Source organism: Canis lupus, chromosome 22 (genome assembly GCF_048164855.1).
Source record: "Canis lupus baileyi chromosome 22, mCanLup2.hap1, whole genome shotgun sequence".
Taxonomy (NCBI): domain Eukaryota; kingdom Metazoa; phylum Chordata; class Mammalia; order Carnivora; family Canidae; genus Canis; species Canis lupus.
Window position 1 is genome coordinate 35,859,958 of NC_132859.1, and position 19,564 is coordinate 35,879,521.

At 34.0% G+C, this 19,564-nt stretch overlaps 1 protein-coding gene across 6 annotated transcripts in view; it reads right to left on the reverse strand.

Moving 5' to 3' along the window:
• Positions 1-19,564, reverse strand: part of SLC4A7 (solute carrier family 4 member 7) — a 109,871-nt gene that overhangs the window by 28,075 nt on the left and 62,232 nt on the right. For all 6 annotated transcript variants that reach the window (XM_072793031.1, XM_072793030.1, XM_072793029.1 and 3 more), the window contains 8 exons: positions 18,254-18,369; positions 16,146-16,303; positions 14,553-14,640; positions 13,820-13,966; positions 9,377-9,480; positions 7,046-7,220; positions 3,340-3,473; positions 1,875-2,120 (listed from right to left, as the gene is read on the reverse strand). In XM_072793031.1, coding sequence (XP_072649132.1) covers positions 1,875-2,120; positions 3,340-3,473; positions 7,046-7,220; positions 9,377-9,480; positions 13,820-13,966; positions 14,553-14,640; positions 16,146-16,303; positions 18,254-18,369 — 1,168 coding nt within the window. The remainder of the gene's footprint in view (positions 1-1,874; positions 2,121-3,339; positions 3,474-7,045; positions 7,221-9,376; positions 9,481-13,819; positions 13,967-14,552; positions 14,641-16,145; positions 16,304-18,253; positions 18,370-19,564) is intronic.

Consider the following 19,564-nt stretch of genomic DNA (forward strand, 5'->3'; position numbering starts at 1 on the left):
TGCCTCTGCCTCTCTCTCTGCGTCTCTCATGAATAAACAAAATCTTAAAAAAAAAAAAAAAAAAAGATTTATTCTTAAAGAAATAAATGAAACATGGTTTTTCATCAGGACAGAACTAGGAGGGGATCCCTGGGTGGCTCAGCGGTTTAGCGCCTGCCTTTGGCCCAGTGAGCGATCCTGGGGTCCCGGGATCAAGTCGGGCTCCCGGCATGGAGCCTGCTTCTCCCTCTGCCTGTGTCTCTGCCTCTCTCTCTCTGTCTATCATGAATGAATTTAAAAAAAAAAAAAAAAGCCTCTAAATGTGGGTTTAAAAAATAAAAAGAAGAAACACACAGGAATATTTCCAATTAGATTATGAGCTGTTTGAGAACAGGCAAGAGGCTGGACTTTGGATTCATTGATTCATTCCATGCCCTCCCATTTACTAGCTGTTTGACTCAGGGCAGGTTTTAATCCCCATGAGGCTCAGTTTCTTCATACACAAATGGGACTATGATATGAATAATTAAGTCACACGTGATGTGAATTATGCAACACTGCTAACACAGTGCCTGCAAGTGCTCACAGGATCTCAGCTGAATGAATCATGGTCATATGTAATCACTCAGTTAACCAAACGTAAACAATGTTCTCATTGGATGGCACTAGCCATAAAAGCCATGTTTCATAAAGGTCAAAGGAAGAGGGAAAGAGAGAAAACTAAAAGTAACACTTAAAAAATTAACTAGCTTAAGAGCAAAGAAGATAACACAAAAGAGATTTGGATCAGAGTGTCTCTAATCTCCTCAAATAGATTAATGTCTCATAGAAATTTTCATATCCATTAAAGTTGAATATGTAAGGGAGGCAAGGGAAAGGTAGATGGAGGAGAACATGGAGGTAAGGGGAAGAACATAGGGATTTGGGGCTTGGGTAGGCAGAAGGAGTGAAGTTGTACCCTTGTTTTTTGGTAACCACTCCATGTAAGTCAATCAAATTTATAAAAACATATAAATCACATTTATAACAAGCATGACTGCTAAAGACAGCAAATATAGGTATCTACCTAGATACATTTAATTTTAATAACCTATTTGACTTTTTATAAAATATATTTGCCAACCTTTTGTAACTATTATAATTACTATTCAAATCTTATTTTATTCTAGAGTCTTAAAATATTTTCAAGTCATGCTTTTCTCATCACAAAGAAAATACTGCAGCAAATAGCATGACAGGGTACTGAAATTATACTTTAAAAATAATTTCAAATAAAAATTAGCAAAATTCAAAAATGTTAACGAAAATGCAAAACATGAGAAATATGAGAAATATTACATCCTACATTCAGGATTTGACTAAAGAAAATAAGATCTTGGGGCAGCCCCGGGTGGCTCAGCAGTTTAGCACCACCTTCAACCCAGGGCGTGATCTTGGAGACCCAGGATCGAGTCCCACGTTGGGCTCCCTGCATGGAGCCTGCTTCTCCTCTGCCTGTGTCTCTCCCTCTCTCTCTGTATCTCATGAATAAATAAATAAAATCTTTAAAAAAATAATAATAATATAATTGCCTGATTCAAATACATGATGGTTTGTCACCAAACAAATGAATTTAAATTGACTGATTCAATTCAAACAGAAGAACAAAAGTACACACACTTGAATCAGTTGTTTTGGGGAATAAAAATGATTCAATCTGTTCAACTGTATTTACGTACATTGAATGCTCTGGTAAAATCTCATCCGTAACAAACAAGTCAACCTCCAAATGGCTAGTTGGGTAGTTACAGCTAGATATACAATGAGCATCACAATTCAAAAAAATTCTTTTTTTTTTTGGCTCAGACATCTCCGAAAAAATACATTTTAATACTGGAGAAAACAAAAACACTTACGAGTAGCGGGTCAGTTCATCTAGATTGTTGTGCATATTAAATGCATATATTTCTCCTAAATGAAAGAGCTTCTCCAAAGCCTCATAGATGAATATGATGCAAATTAGGGCTGCAAAAGCCTCCTCTGTGAATCGAGTAATATAACACACAAGGCTGCTTGCATCTGTTGCAACCAAAACAATGCACAAGAAAGAGGTCCAAAGACCAATACTGGTTCTTAAAGACAGATAGGACAGCTGATAATCTCTGTTTAGGGAAAAAAATGTGGACATGATCAATATACATACATGGCAATGGATATCTTTAGTTAAAATTTCACAACAAGCATAAAAACAGTTTAAAAAATAAGATTCCTAAAAAGAGCAAATTACAGGATAACAATAATAACTAAAGAAAGCTCTGTATGTTTCTTCTATAACTGAAGATAACAGAAATATAATGGCTATATTTTACCTATGTAAAAGATTTACAGTGAAAGTCTACCAAGCTATTAGTATTTCAAAAACAAAGACTTCACTTTGAAATCAATTCTGAGGAGTAAATGACAGATGTACACTCTATAGAACCACTGGATATGACTCTCTGAAGATCCAGAAGATCTATGTCAACGTAAACTGTTCCCTGTTCCCTCCACTGCCATCATCAATACCATCTCCATCTCCTCCGTCACCAGCATCACTGAAGAAAGTGAATTCATTTTTTTTTTTTTTTTGAAAGTGACTTCATTTTTTAAACTCAGTTTCAAGTAAGAAATTACTTTAGGACCATAGGGTCCTGAACACTTCAGGTCACTGCATTCTCTCTTAGTCTATTGTAGCTAACATGCCAGATTGGAATCAGAATCAGCTTGCTCAGTGAAGAAAGAATCAGAACAAGATGAGTTAGATGAATCAAATATTTAATAGATCCAGTTGTTTCAGGCTAAAATATTCAACTACATTTATCTCACAGAAGGAATCGTATTGGCCATGTGAAATTCCAAGTCTACCAGCTACTGTACCCTAAATTGATTCCCACACTGTGAACACGCTGCCAGTGGAAACTGACACCTACACAGAAAGCTAAATTCCTTCTGGTAAATAGACCTGATTATTAAAGTCAGCTTGAGGCCCCAAGATCCACCTCTTTTTAAAATTCCTTTATAAGACCAACATACCAACTAATCAACAATAAGATTAACATCTTTTTACTGGGTTGAAATTTGCTAGCACAAAGGATTTTTATTGCCCAAGGGATTTGTTGACCAGCTCTGAAATCCACTGATTTTATACTCAGGGTGACTGGGGTAGGAATGATGGTAGGGGCCAGAGTAGTCAACCACATGGTAGTCCCAAAACACTAAATATATATATATTGCTCAGATTCTCTTTTTCAGCTACTAAATATATGATGCACTTTTAACTAAAATTAATAAACAATATAATTATACACATATATAAACGTGTGATAAGTAACAATTACGTACCTGCAGAATTTAAATAAAATTTTTTCAAACACTAAAACTGGACCTGTGCTCCCCAATATTGTTAGAGGTTGCCCAGCAAACAACGAGTAGGCAATCCCAGTTAATGATGCTCCAAAAAGAGACTCTATTGCACTCTGTTTAAGGAAAAAAGAAATGAATAGAAGTAATACATCATAAACATATCTAACCTACTAAAATACATGTACGACATCTGGAAAATAAAAATACTAATCAAGGAGTTAAATATATAAAGCAGACGCAACTTTTAAGCCAATTTTAAATTTTAAGACATGGAAAACTACAAACACATTTTAAATACATAGGGAAAACTGCTTAATGCTTTCACATTAAAAGTAAACTTTTGCAATCAACTTTTATTCAGAATGCGGTATTGTGGGAGGCCAGGAGGGAGGAGTAAATGGAAGACAGACGCAGAGATTTTAACTCTATCTACAGGTATTTTATTTCTTAAGCTTGTGCGGAGTACAAAGATGTTTGTTATTTTGGATGTTTGTGTTATGCCTGAAATAGTTCACTTAAAAAAACAGAAAACATATTAAATACTCTATATGTATGCTATGAAAAGAAAAAAGATCCTTCAAATAAATAAATCTGAAATTAACAAGTGATGCTATCATTCTCAAAAAGATTTCTAAAGAGCAATTTTCCACGTTTAAAGAGATTAATCTTATGAGCTTAACCAATAGATATCAAAAATAAAGTGTTTTTATCATAAAATAGATGGGAAATCTCTTTAAAAAACTCATAGCAACCATTAAATGAAGAAGTACCTTATTATTAAAGCTTGGTAAAAAAAAAGGTAAAATAAGAAAATGAAAGGCTCAAGGGAGTTTAAATCAAAGCTACTATGTTGATTCTGCACCACTACCAACATTACATTCTAACTGATGAGGTTACTAGACAGTACGGGGTATAGGCTATGTCACTAGACAGAGGGGAGGGATCAGAAAGAGAAGAGCAGTTTACCATTCACAAACATCAAGATTAACTGGAAGGCACTATCAAGAAAGGAAAAGCCCACCATTGGTAAAGGCAAGGAAAAGAAGCTTAGGACAAGCCAAGCACCCCTCCTGGACCTGGAAGGCAGCACAGCAGAAAGCAGGAGCAGAAAAGCAGGGCTTCAGAACCACATTTGAGCAGAAGACCCCTTCGTTACTTCTAGACATTAGGCCACAGCCAGCCGTATCCCAAACTTTTCAAGCCCAACCTTTGTCCTTTTTAAATAGGAGTGATGACAGCCAGGAGAACTTAATGAAGCCATGTTTGTGAAAACGTCTAGCAAGCCTACATGCTGATACACAGAATACACTCAACAAATGGCAGCAAATCTCATCGTATGCAATAACAGCATCTTATAAAATCAAAATCACAAAAAAATAGTTTGCAAAGTATTACTCAACTACTGCTATAAAAATAGGATCAAACCCACATACAAATGAAGTGTCCATATTAACTGCTAAGCCATTATAAAATCCTTAGTTCAATTAGAATATGCATACTTAGGAATGAATGTAAGCAGAGCTCCAAAGAAAAAAAACCGTCTAAATGGTATCTAGAGACAGAAAGCAAAACAATGCAGAAGAGGAGCAAGGATATGGCAAATAAGGAAATGCTAACAGGGGGGCAAAAAGGCACAAAATTAGTTTCCCTTCCCAACACCACGTTGAAAAGCCAGACCCTGCCACATGAAGACCCTCCATTCGCCACTCCACCACTCCTCTCCCAACATCTTATTGGTACACTTACTAGTTCCTTTACCCAGATCTATTCTTTATCTAATTTTTAAACTATTTTTATGCTCATTCCCAAACCAAAAGGTATCTCTCGCTAAAGAAATCATAGCCCTACCACACTGCCTTCACGTCGCCACATTCAGAAGTTTCCACTACACCCATCAAAAGCCCTACCAGTATCTTCCCCCCTACACCACTCCAGGGCATGGCACTGACCACTCCATGCTAATCTTTCCTCTTTCTCAAAGCCTCTATTTTGGTTTCTGCAAAATGGTATCATCCTGATTCCTCTTCTGAAGTTCTGGCAGTGCCCATGTTTAATCTGGTGAGCCATTTCTCCTCATTCTCATTCCTCCTCTAGTCCACAAATGTTAACTTCCCACATTTTCCCTCTCCTGTCACTACAAGTTATCTCCCTTATGAACCTCATTTATTCCCAACCTTTACTTTTCCTCCTTACCAGTACTCTACGAATTCTGAATCTGCACCTCCTACTTGAGGTTCCAACGCACCTGAAAACAAACGCATCTTCTCTATATCACTTTTCTCCATACTACCCCTGATTTCTCTATTTCTGGTACTTTGATTGCAACAGCACTTCCTTGATCTCATTCACATGTGGCACCCACACCAAGACGTATTGCCTGTGTATATACAATCTTATCTTTTTCTCTTAGGTCAGGATCCTTCAGGACAGAAGACAGATGCTCATCTTACACTAGTCTATATTCCTCCAGTGCCTAAAGTACTCCACATGCACATGGTATTAAATAGCAGGATAAGAAGGGCAGGCAGTGTGGTATAGTCCAAAAGCAAAGCAGCAGCATTTCCATGATGGTAAAGGATTAGACACATCTCCAGGGGGACCAGTAGAGTTACATGCACAGTTTGGGACAGCACATAAAAGCAACTTATTAAAAATAGATTTCCTTGATACAATGATTGCAGAATAAGGTAAAAGAATCTAAATAATCAAAAATATATGGAGTTTCAAAGGAAATTTCAGTTGTCATGTTTGTCTCATGTCTACCTCATGAAGTACATTAATTGAATAATTATCATTACTCGGTGTTTGGCTATTTTTTTTAACCTTTTATCTATAAACAATGAATCTCCCCCCAGGAGTAGATATAATTAAATAAAATACCCTCAAGAATTACAAAGCATCTCATTTAAATGCCATTAAAATGTAAATGAACAAAAAGAAAGTCTTACAAGATTTTACAAAGCACTGGATTCTCTGTTATCATGCCTCTCCCACAGCCCCTTCTATAGCATTACCAAGAACAAAAAAATTATAAAAATTTTCATTTTAGTCATATCAAAATATGGATGCAGTTTTCAGTTATATTTCCTAATTAAAACATTGTCTACCTTCACACAAATTTAATAACAGCAAAATAACACTAAAAATCCACCATTTGTCCACAACTTCTAAATTCTAGTTGTCGAGTCAGGGCCTACTCACCAGGGCTGATGAGTTAATATTAATGACACGGCTCTAACTAATTCTATGATGCCTTACAGGATATGAAGTAGCCCATTAATCAATTCCCCCACCCATGACCCACCCAGAATCAGTTCTATTTGTCTCCCACCGCCAACCCTGCCCCACTCCCCACAAAAAAGACAATACAAGCCTTTTACTCAATTTATAAAACCATTCATCCAGCAAGCCAGGATAAACTTTTTTTTCTTTTCTTATTTTTTTTTCCTTTTTTCCTTTTTTTTTTTTTTTTTTTTTTTTTTACCTCAACTGTGCATCTTCTCCTGCTCAAATGGCTTCCCCATGTTTTCCATAGCAATTACCTTTGGGGGAAGTCTGCTCTGGGACAGGGTAATCATGCTGTGGGTAGACTCTTCAAATAAAAGTATGAATAGTGAGACAAATGCACACAGACACTTGCCTCTGAAGAGCTAAGAGCCTGGCCACTACCAATCTTTGTACTCACTATTCTGCCTTCTGTAGCTTCTCCAAGCAGCCCTCCAAAAGTGATTACAGGAGACATACAGGCACAGTATAGGAAAAGAATCGAGGCCAGGCACTGTAGACTTAATGCATCCTTGAAGTCACTCAAGAAAAAAGGTGTTTTCCTTTTGATGTCAAGTATCAAACCACCAAAAAGCCTAAATAGGTGAGATGAAACTCGTCAAACTGTACACTAGAGGATTCTAGCTAGTTCAAACTAAAACTATGGGCTACATTAAACTGCTGGTGCCTAGTGTTTCATCAACAAAAATTAATATCCTATTTAAATCATGATATAAATCATAGAAGATACACTCATTTAATCTAATCCACTGATAGAGGAAAGGCAGATCTCATTAAAAGACACATAAACATCTGTATTTTATGGACTATATATTGAGAAGACTGGAGGCAAATGATTTTATATGAGTAAATGTTATTTCAGACACAAATGTACAAGAAAATATACAATAAAAATAAATAAGACTGTACACTCCATTCATGAAAATGTGCATTAGCAATTCTATCAATTATTATCTACATTATAAATCTTAAACGCAAGTGTCAGAAAATACTAGGAAAGCAATTATAATATAAATCCCCAAATATCATTTAATATGAATATAGTATGCTATGCTTAGACTCAGTCAGTAGTGATTTAAATAATTTTAATGACTTTAAAATTAGTACTTCAATCAAAAATGGTTTTGGTTCAGGAGAAAAGCCTAAAAACTACTTAGTGCATTTAATTTACTGGACATGTACTCAAGCTTGTGTGCATATTAATAAAACTAAGAGGTTTTATCAGGAAGTTTAAAATCTATGTTTGTGCATCAAAGCCTTATCATTTCAATGTTTCTTTTTTTTAATCAGACTCTTGGGTACATCTAATTTCAAAGTGCCTAATAAAAGCTCTGCGAGGAGCAGGAACTTTTTCTTGTTCACTGCCTAAGACATAGTAGGTACTAGGCAAAGCAATAATTCAAAAAGGTTTTGTGACTCATAAAACATATAGTTATTGTGTAGAAAATACTGCAAAAAAATACATCAAAAAATTAATCTTATGCTTTAAAATGCTTGGATGTTTCAAGGTTTACCACTCTACCTTATTTTAAAGTTAATACTGAAATAAACATTGAACACACACTGACAAGTATACTCTATAAATATACTCAAGTATTACTCTATAAATAATCTGACAGCAATGGAAATCAACTTGTAATAAAAAGGTGCCAATGATAATCTAAAAAATGAAATTACATCATCAAATCAACAACTGATTAATAGTTTATAGGAGGCTCTCGTGTGACCATGAAATCAATGGGAGCCTGACTTGGTATTTCTCAGCCACTAACCCTATCTCAGTCTGAAGTTTAAAGAAGTAATAGTAACAGCTAATTTTAGACCACCACCTTTCATACCAGAGCAGTCTTATTTCTATGACAGTCACAGAGACTAATATATTAGGCAATGAATAAACTGTGAGTTTAAGTTGCTCTAAATTTTATATTCAGTATGCCAGTTGTTATTTTTCTCCTAAATAGTATTCTTTAGATATGTCATCAACTCCCCTAAATATTATGTCTATATAAAATAACCTGATTTGCTAAACAAATATATAACAGTCAAAATATCTTCGGTTCATAACAACTACCAGTGGAAAACAGTATCAATATCTACATGCTTTGTTACAGTATGGAAATACTGTAACATTTCTCTACTTCTACAAAATATTTTAAGACAATGTTTTACACCTAGCATTATTTCTATTTTTTATTATAAAATTAACATCTTCAACAGTTTTTCTAACTAGGTTTCTAGAACTCATAACTATGGTTTAATTACTTTACTACCCAATTTCACATTATCTTATGATATAATGCTCATTTAAGAGTTTTAAGTCTAGGCACATACACAAAAAATATCAGTTACAATTCCTCTGTTTCTATAATTCTCTAACATTATATGGAGAATTTTAATAGCACTCCACACCTTCTCCAAGAATGTTCTGTATAGGTAATGTAAATTACCCTACAATACTGTATAACTGCTCATTATTCTTAATGTATGATCCATAATACTTTCACTTTAAATTAAAGCCTGATACACAGAATTCATGTATTTACTAGTAAAATTACTTTTAAATGCATAATTTTCCTTAACACCATACACTTACAGAATAATGCATTTTTAAAGATGTAAAAAAACACTGTACAAATTAATTTCCGATATTTAAAAAAAATGTTTATGCCTTCTTCAAATCAACCTCTAGTCCCCCAAAAGACTCCCACACTGAATCAGTATTTGTACCCACCGTCCAGTCCTCTGTAGCTCTGGCCCAGCATGATGAGCAGCCTCATGAGTATCACCCGAGCTGGGGGCAGATCCATTGGGAAATACAGGAATCTTTCTCTTTTCCTGCATTTTATAAAAAAACACATTTTCAGAATTCTTTTTTTTTTGGATATTTTTTTTATTGGAGTTCGATTTGCCAACATATACCATAACACCCAGTGCTCATCCTGTCAAGTGCCCCCCTCAGCACCCATCACCCAGTAAGAATTCTGTTTTCAAAAAGCTAAGATGGCACCCTGAATTAGAGGGAACAGGAGATGCCATATTGATTACATATCTAATCAGTGCTCTTAGAAAAAATTATTCCTAATATAAACTTCTACTTTAAATAAATTGCACTTTAGAACAATATCTAATATTTGTCTATATTAATATTTTAACTTTATGATTGGCTTTTTGTATTTTGTATTCTAATAACAAATATACTATAATGCACATTTATACACACCATTTCAAATTACGAATCAGCAATAAGAAAATAAATATCCAATAAAACATCTTTCTAAACAGAATATGTAAAATATTGCTCACGCTAATGAAAAATATTTACATTAATAATATTAAAGGTAAATGCCATCTTTGTTTTACAAAAATACCTCCATGAAGACATAAGTAGCACAAGAGTTATCTGTTAAAACATTGCCATAAAAATAAATTTCCTATTAAATTTTCTTACTAATTCAAGATTCTTACGATAAAGGATGTCCCCTTCCCCCTCACTTAAAGAGAAAGAAGCTAACAGTAAATTTGTTACTTCTAGAGGTCAAAGGTGTGACAGAAAGAACAGAACAAAAGGTGGGGGAAGGTGTTTATCCCAGGAGATCCCCTGGGTCAAAAGCTCTGGGTGGACTACAAACTTAGAACTACTTGGTTTATATGTTCAATATTTATAGAGTAGTAAGACTTACCTATAATCATAAGACTATCATTTGAAAATGTCAAAATTAAAACTTACATCTTAGCTCAAATGGGACAAAATTATAGAATTCGTAAGGAACAAAAATAATGGAAAATACTACATATCAAAATCTATGGGATACAGCAAAAGCATCATTCAAGAAAATTAAGCACTGATATTAAGAAAAAATGAGAGAATAAAAATAAATGAATTAAGTAACTCAGGAAATGTGAAAACAAAATTCTTTCCTGTAGTGAATGCATGAAATAAAACAGCTAAAAGCAGAAACTGAGTCCCAAAACAAAAACCTTTTTTAAGAAAGGAAAATTGAAATTAAGTTGTAAAAGCTGTTCTATTTGAAAAAAATATGATAAATCATTAGCTAATGCTCAGCAAAAGATATGACAAGAAGGCAACTTCAAACCAAGGGAAATTTGCTACACACACACACACACACACACACACAGAGAGAGAGAGAAAGAGAGAGAGAGACTATACTGTACAATGTTTTGCAAATAAATTAAAAACCTTGATGAAATGGGTAATACATTAGGAAAACATAATTTCCCAAAACTGACACCAGAGAAAGAGGAAATAGGTAATTTTCTAGAAACACTTAATGACAGAAAAAAAGAGAAAGCTTACACAAACCAATTTCCACAGAAGAAATAAGTTTAAGCACACCATGCAACCAAAGACTCAGGCTCAGAAAATTTTACACTTATTCCTCCAAATTTTTTAGAACCAAATCACCACAAGACATTTAAAGTTTTAAAAGCTTTAAATGGGAAAGGGAAAGGAGAATTTACAAATTTTCTTTTATCAAACAAATATAACAAAGATATCAAAGCATGAAGACAGCACAAAACACTATACACCATCTACTTACAGTGATGTGAACAACTCAAATAAATTAGACAGAGATAACCAGAATTCTGAAGCTGAATCTTGGCTTATTCTACCAACACAACAGTGTTTTCATAGTATATATTCCATTAGTATGGTTCACCACAATAACCAATAAATAAAATTCACACAATCATCTCCAGAGATATTAAAAATTTCAATGAGACAGAGATCAGGATACTTTCTTAGCATGACAAAAATGTATATTTTGGTCTCCAATGTCAGTGACTTAATGGGAGAAACATTAGAGGCATGAACAGGAGTTCAGAATAAATTAAGAAATGCCCATTTAGGGGTGCCTAGATGGCTCAGTCAGTTAAGCTCTGGGTTTCAGCTCAGATCATGATCTCAGGGTTATGAGACAGAACCCTGCACTGGGCTCTGCACTTGCAGAGTCTGCTTGAGATTCTCTCTCTCCCTCTCCTTCTGCCCCTTCCCCAATCTGCTCACATGAGTGCATGCATGCTCCATATGTCTCTCTAAAATAAATAAATACATCTTGAGATGCCTGGGTGGCTCAGCGGTTGAGCATCTGCCTTCGACTCGGGGAGTGATCCTGGAGTTCTGGAATCAGATTCCACATCGGGCTCCCGATTGGAGCCTGCTTCTCTCTCTGCCTATGTCTCTGCCTTTCTATCTCTCTGTGTTTCTCATGAATAAATAAATTAAATCTTAAAATAAATAAAATTAAATAAATAAATACATCTAAAAAAATGCCCATTTCAAGTCAACTATCACTTAACACTGAGTTTCAGCCTATACAATTAGATAACAGAAAATGTATTAGAGCTGCAAAAATGATAAAAGGAGGGGTAATAATACCTTACTGCAGATGATAGGACTGAAAAACCATTACATACAATGAAAGAACCAAGAAAGGGAGGAGGAGGAAAAAGAAACATACAATAACAAATAGCCTTCATATATAAAAGTAACAAACTGATGATATAGGGGAACAAAACCCTCATTTACAATCGAGACAATAAAGACAAAAATGCTTATGAATACACTCACCAAGAAGCATGTAAAGCGTAGATAAGGAGAAATTTATTGCATTCCTTAAGGACACAAGAACTGACTTGAAATAGGAAAACAAGTGAAAGAAAACATACCATGTTCTTCAATGATTCAATGTTACAAAGATGTCAATACTGCCTCAGTTCATTTACAAATTTCACTGCCATTACAACTTTTGAAAAATCAGGTTTTACTTCTGAAATTAAAAGCTGATTTTAAAGCTTACATAGAAATATAAATATGCAAAGATAGCCAAGAAAATTCAGAAAAGCAAGAGTAATAGGTCAAGAGGGAATCTAGATCTACTGAATATTAAAATATGTTAAAAGCCTCAGAAATTAAAGTGTGGAAGTGGTTCATGAATAGAAAGACCAATGAAAGGAAATTCTAAAAACTGACCTGAATGCAAATGGAAATTCAGAAAACATAAGGCAGCATCACTTAATGCTTAACTTTTTAATGAATTAGAACAAAAAGGCAGCAATTTAGATAAAGATAAAGATAAAATTGGATGCATGCACCAAAATAAACTCCAAAGGATCAACAAACGATTTCAATATTAAGCAAAGGCACTTGGCAGGGGTCGGATGTGGGTGCGATGAACTAAAGATACCCAGGAATATTCAATCTCACTAATTACATAAATGTAAATTAAAACCACTTGAGGGATGCCTGGGTAGCTCAGTGGTTGAGTGTCTGCCTTTGGCTCAGGTTGTGATCCCGTGGCCATGGGATCAAGTACCACATCAGGCTCCCTGCAGGGAGACTGCTTCTCTCTCTGCCTATGTCTCTGCCTCTCTCTCTCTCTCTGTGTGTCTCTCATGAATAAATAAACTCTTTAAAAACGAAAAACACTTGAAAATACCTGACATAGAAGGATAAAGATACCTATCAGACTGAAATATCCAATAGTCTGACAATACACTGTTAGTGAAGCTATAGGGAAAGAGGCATTCATTACTGTGGGAGTCCAGAACAATGTAACCCAGTAAGAAGGGATTCTGGTAATATCTACTAAAATTATAAATAAGTTCCCATGTGAACCAGCAATCCTATTTCTGGGAATCTACCCTATAGATACACCCGCACAAGACTAAATCGCCATATAAATATTGTGACATGCTTTGTAAAAGCAAAAGACTGAGCCCAGGAAAAGCATAAATTACAGGATATCCATAAATGACACAAAACAAAGCTTTGAGAAAATAAGAAATATTTCTATGATGTCTTATTATCAAATCTCCAGGATATACTGTTAATAGAGAAAAAAAAAACGATACAGAACAGTACCTGTAGTATGTCAACTTTTGGTAAGAAAGAGGAGGAAGAAGTAAGACTATGTTTATATTGTCTTGTACTGAATAAAAACTAGAAAGATGAACCAATACTAGTAACAAATGGTCCTCTCACAGGACGCAGGTATAGGGGTAAGAAGGTAAATGCAATATGGCAGGGGTACACCTTCTCTGAGTGCACCTTTATATATATAGTTTTGATTTTGGAATCATAAAAATGTATATAACATATTCAAAAGTATTTTAACTAAGAAAAAGTAACATACAAAATGGTATGGATTCTTACCTGAGAAGGAACACTTTTTGGTGGCTCTATGCGTATAGAAGGATCCCACTCTCCTGGAGGTAGGACAGTTACTTGATCTAAAAATTCATCAATTCCAGATAAGAGGTCATTTCTGTCTTTTGCTTTATAGGCTACATCATGAAAAATCTACAGAAAAAAAAATTGAACAAAAGTATTTTAAAGTTGAAAGAAAAATTCTACACATAATAAATCTACCTTAGGTACGATAAATACGTCTAACACCTGATTACAAAGCTCTGCCCCAAAGAAAGACAGAAGTCCTGGTCAATTTGGCCCTGCTCAGTGAAAAGGTTCAAAAATGGAAGAGAGAAATTATGGAGAAAAAAACAGGAAGGGGGAAAAGGTGAAATCCTAAGCAAAACCTAAAGAAATTATATCCTTAAGTCCAGGATGGAGAAAATTTCAAAATTTCAAGAAGGTGGTCAATAATTTCAAATGTTGAGGGGAAAATAAAATACCAAAAAGCATTTACTGGTCTTGACAGAAAGGTCTTAAAGATATCACCATAGGCAAATTGTTGAAGAGGGAATAAAATAAAATAGTACAGACAGCAAGGACAATTTTGTAAACTTTACCATGAACCACAACAAAAACTAAATTATGTTTCACAACCAGTGTCCACTTGAAAAGGATCTGAAATTCCACTTCTAGGGGATTTTCTAATATGATAAACTTCATAATCAGTATCCACCTCATAGGGTATTTTAATTACCTCATCTGTCATGAGAGTGGCTATTGATCTTCCAATTTCATGATACTGTGGTGCCTTGCCTGCTGGACCCAATAACAGAAACAAAAACCTAAAGAAACATTAAAATACACAAACTTAAATATAAACAACATATACACTAAGATCTAGGCAATCGTAAAGCAATCACTCAAATGTAAACTCAGAAACAGCATTCAGACTTCTTCTCCTATACCCCCTATACCAACCAATCACTGAGAAGATGACACTCTACCCCTAGCAAAGCAGACCACCAAAATTAAGCAAGGCATTCATAATTAACTTTCTACCACATTACTGAGCCCCATCTTCTTTAGGGTAAAGAAGTGATTAAAGAATTGAGTGATTTACATAAAAAGTTCTGATTTTCTTTACTCTTTTGAATTTGAGTAAACAGTTTGATCTAATCTGTATTGACAGAAAAGGTAAATTAGTAAATAAGGGAAATACCAATTCCATTAAATACTTACAATTAAGGTTTTCCTAATAAAACAGTTCATAGTATACACAAAAAAATTTATAATCCCTCAAATATGGTCTGGATAAAGACTCTATTGTGGTAAATAAGGTATTATGGAAGGAAAAAGAATTCTTACGACGCCACAAATTTAACATCAAACCTCCTATTATTTTATTGTTTTAATTTATTTACAAATGACTAAAAAGTATTTAACTTACTTAAGTTCTATCCTCATTTACACTACAGTAAAAATATTAATATTCACATTTACCCAAATTGAAAGTATTCATCTTCTTGTTTTATGAGAATTTATGAGATTCCATAGTGTAAATCTATGGAATTATTTTTCTTACTTACCTTAATACTACATCACTAGTGTAACTCAGGAAAGCATACTAAAAATAGGCACATATATTCCAATCAAGTTGCAAGTAATTCTTCATCTTTTAATACTACAAAAATTATTTTTAAAATATTTTTAAAATTATTATTTACAATTAAGTTTAAATAGTCAATAGCTAACAAACTGATTATCCTTTATAACACAACTTGCTAATTCTTAGGGATATGACCCCATCTGCTTTTTTACTTATGTATATTGAACAGAAAATTTTAGTCATGTCAGAACAAAGCATTTGCCTAATCCAGAGGCTTTTTATTACATGTAATCAACCGTATGAATTAATCATATGCTCATTTTATAAATGAAGCTTAGAAAATCTCAGACAGGTTTGACTCTCCCAGAAAAAGTGGCCCAGTAAGAATTCAACTCCATTCTGACTCCACAGAACCTAACAGGTCTAAAATGGCAAGCTGTCCTTTAAACCGAAGGCCCTAAAACACCAAACCTCTTATAAAAGGTATAAATGCTAAGTATCTTTTAAAAGAACACTTTGTTTTTGTTTTTTGCTTTTTTCTTCTTATTCCAGAAAAAAAGATAGCTCTTTTATTCTCTACTAGTCAAAGCATTCGATGTGTAACAATATTAACAATTGAAATAAGCTTTTTTTTTTTTTTTTTTTTTTACATAAAGCAAAATGCTCCTTTTTAATCAAGAGATAAAAATCTTTAGCTTTAGGACATGCTACTGAGGATGTTAATCAGAATGAACTCTTTACCTTGTAGGAACAGGGACCTCAGTCAACCCTGAAAGGAGAACAGCAGGAGCCAATCTCACAAATGCAATTATAGGTCTTTCCAGAAAGTCCACTTCTCCTACCAGCACATTGGATGCCTCGGCTCCCGAGGGAATTTTTCTCATGAAATTCATATCAACCTATTGACAAATAAAGAATAATTAAAAATCAAATTTGCATGGCATTTGTAAGTCTATATGGAGAGAAATAGGAATGAAAATCTGCTTTTAAGACTACTATTTACTAATCAAAACTGGTAATCTAATGGATGTATAAACATCAAACTTCTCACACATGTAAAGAATGGAGTAGACAAATACAAAAAAACAAGCAAAACACATCTATCAAACAATGACCCAATGGCTCCATCATTCTCTTTACTATTTCAGAGATCTAAATTATGAAACATACAAACTAGAGAAAATGTTTAGGGATTATAGTACTATTCATTAAAACTATTCAGGACAAAAATAGAGTTCACAAACTAACAATGATTCATGAAATTATACACAGTGCTAAAAGAATATTCCTTTCACGATTATTTTTGTTTAATCTTAGAAATTAACTGGCCCCTTTGTATTTTATATATATTATTATAAGTTCTTTTTATTTTAAAGAGCTCTGTGTATTCCCTGGTATTTTCGCTTAGTGGGAAAAAATTATTTTTATTTTTATTTAAAACTAAAGTAAATAGCCATTATTGGTATAGATGTAGGACAGTGCTAGAAAAATCAAATTTAGTAGTCTGTGTATAATTACAAAGAAAAGGTTATAAACATAATATCAAAGTATGGGAACTTCATTTATATGCAGTTTCACACAAGTCACTAAACAACCACTTACAGGGCTATCTATTAAAAATAAAACCAGCACTTACAGCGGGCCTCTTGAGTCCCACACCCAGTGTGCCACAACTACAGTGCCAGGAGGCAGACTCCTGCCCAACAGGAGACAAGGAGGTGTACACAAGGACAGGCCAAGTAAAAAAAAAAGTAAAACTGTGACAGAGGAACAAAAAAAAAAAAAAAAAAAAAAAAAAAACCCGGCATCTGCCATGTCTAGAGGAGATCTATAACATAAATTATATTTATCCATTTAGCAAGAATAAACTGCAGTATAGTCACTGAAAACTTTTCACTCATCTGAAATAACAGAAGTACCAGTAAAAATATGATCAAGTTAGAAGAATTAAAAATACTTTGATAATTTTAGAGCAAGAAGCTCAAGCAAAGCTATAATGCAAGTCATTTTACATTCCTTTTTTGCAAAATGTGATTTTATAGATTTTATACCATAAAAGGCTTAAGAGAAATGAATCTTACTTGAAATAGTCACACTGAATTAAAAAATCTTAAACCAGATACAACAATGCTAAAATAGTATCTTAAGACAAACTAATACTATTCAAAAAATTATAGGAGCCACACAGAATTAATTATTCAGAAGTAGGCCTCATGAAGTATGCTTTGAATTCAACTACAATTTGAACCTAGAGGAGTTTTTTGCCCAGTTCCTTTGAAATTTTGAAGTTTTCTATTTCTATCTCACCTAAATATTCATCTAACAAAAATAAAAAATCATAGTTGAGACAGGGGAGTTGTCTCTAAACCCATGCCTTTACCTACCCATGGGGAAACACTGATATGTTTCCCAGGGACATTCCAGAAAGTACAAACACCATAAGACAGTAATTCTGGGATCTTTTTACAGCCAAGAAAGGGGATCCCACCAGTGCTGTAACATCATGCCCAGAATTAATCTTTCTGGTGGTAGTAGCTCCAGAACAAATGACTGTAATTCAAAAGGTCCTGAAGTTTCATGTTATCTATGGGTAGGTATAGACCACTATAATTCACATATTCTTTTGTCAAAATTCCTGAAACTAGTAAGATATAAATATATTCAAATGCTTTTAGACTGTTACCTTTCTTGTAATTTCTGACCTTAAATTACATATTATGAGCATCACAGGCAGGCTGGTAAGCACAATCTATTAAAAAATTATTGTAATCAATGCCAATAAAGTCACATTGCTAGTGATTCTCTCAGTAAGAATGATTATGACAATTTACAGGGAAGGACAAAATTACCTTGCTGAAGTCAACAGTACTATTCTCTCTGCTTCCTCCACCTCCATTACCTTTAATTTCTCCACTTTTATTATTGTCCAAGTTTCCAGGGGCAGACTGTGGAGAGGCCAAAATACCTGTATTAAGAACCAAAAAATTCCAAATTAGTAAAATGAAAATTCACTTTGTAAACTGACTCTGTTCATATCCTGAAAGTGATAATTTATTAAAAGCAAATGTGCAAGGTTAAAAAACCAAAAGTGCCAGGTGTTAGTATCATACCAGCAAGACAAGAGTAACATTTTAAGCAGTAATTAAGCTGTATATTTTAACATTTAATATAATTGGGATTTACAAAACAGTGGCCTTTTGCAAAAGGAAGGAAAAAAGTGACTAGGTGAGGATCACAGAAGCTGGAAGTCCTGAGTCTGATTACACCACTACAAATACTTAGGGAATGCACTCTTGGTGTATCTAAAACACATGCAAACTGCACAGCTTAATGATGCCAAACTACACTTGGCATACTTACTTCAGTAACAATATTTATTTTCTGATAAACCCTAAATGCAACTCAGAAAAATCCAAGAACTACATCAACTATAAGTTAAAGTTATCATAATGATTTCCTCAAGAATTTCATTTCTCTTGGCTAGTATTTATGTGCTGCCTACTGCCATTATTCCTAAGTACAACTTGAAAATAGCAATGTTTTTATAATATAAATACAAAGAGTAAGAGTTTTATAATCAAACACATCTGTGTTGAAATAAGTACGCTCTCTGCCACTTCATAGCCATGTGACTTTAATTGACTCAACCTAAAAGATTCAGACAGACCTATAAAATTAGTTTGGATTACAAATGATAGATGTGTGTTCAATTGTTAGCATGCTCATTTGAAGTGACATTCAGCAGCAACAGTAAAACAACAATAAAATGACCTAAAAATAACCTGCAGCCTGTGACCAATTGTTACCATTATGATCTTTGCAAAAAGTTCAAATCTCAGTATTTATAAAGTACATGTAACAATATTTATAAAGTTACATGTAATACAGATTTCTACCATTAAATGTATGTCACTTTTTTCAGAACACCCAGGATTTTCAAGTTCAAGAATATAGATTACTATTGCCCCAAACACTGAGCACAAGAGAAAAGGTGCCAGGCTGACCTACAACAGACTTGACTTGTAGTTTTAACTCTGCTACTCACAACAGTCTAGCTACCCACAGAAATTCAATTTAGCAGTTTGTGACTAAATCCTATAAATTTTAAATTTAATATTAGTAAAGTTCCTGATTTTTAAGCATAGCAGATATATCTGATG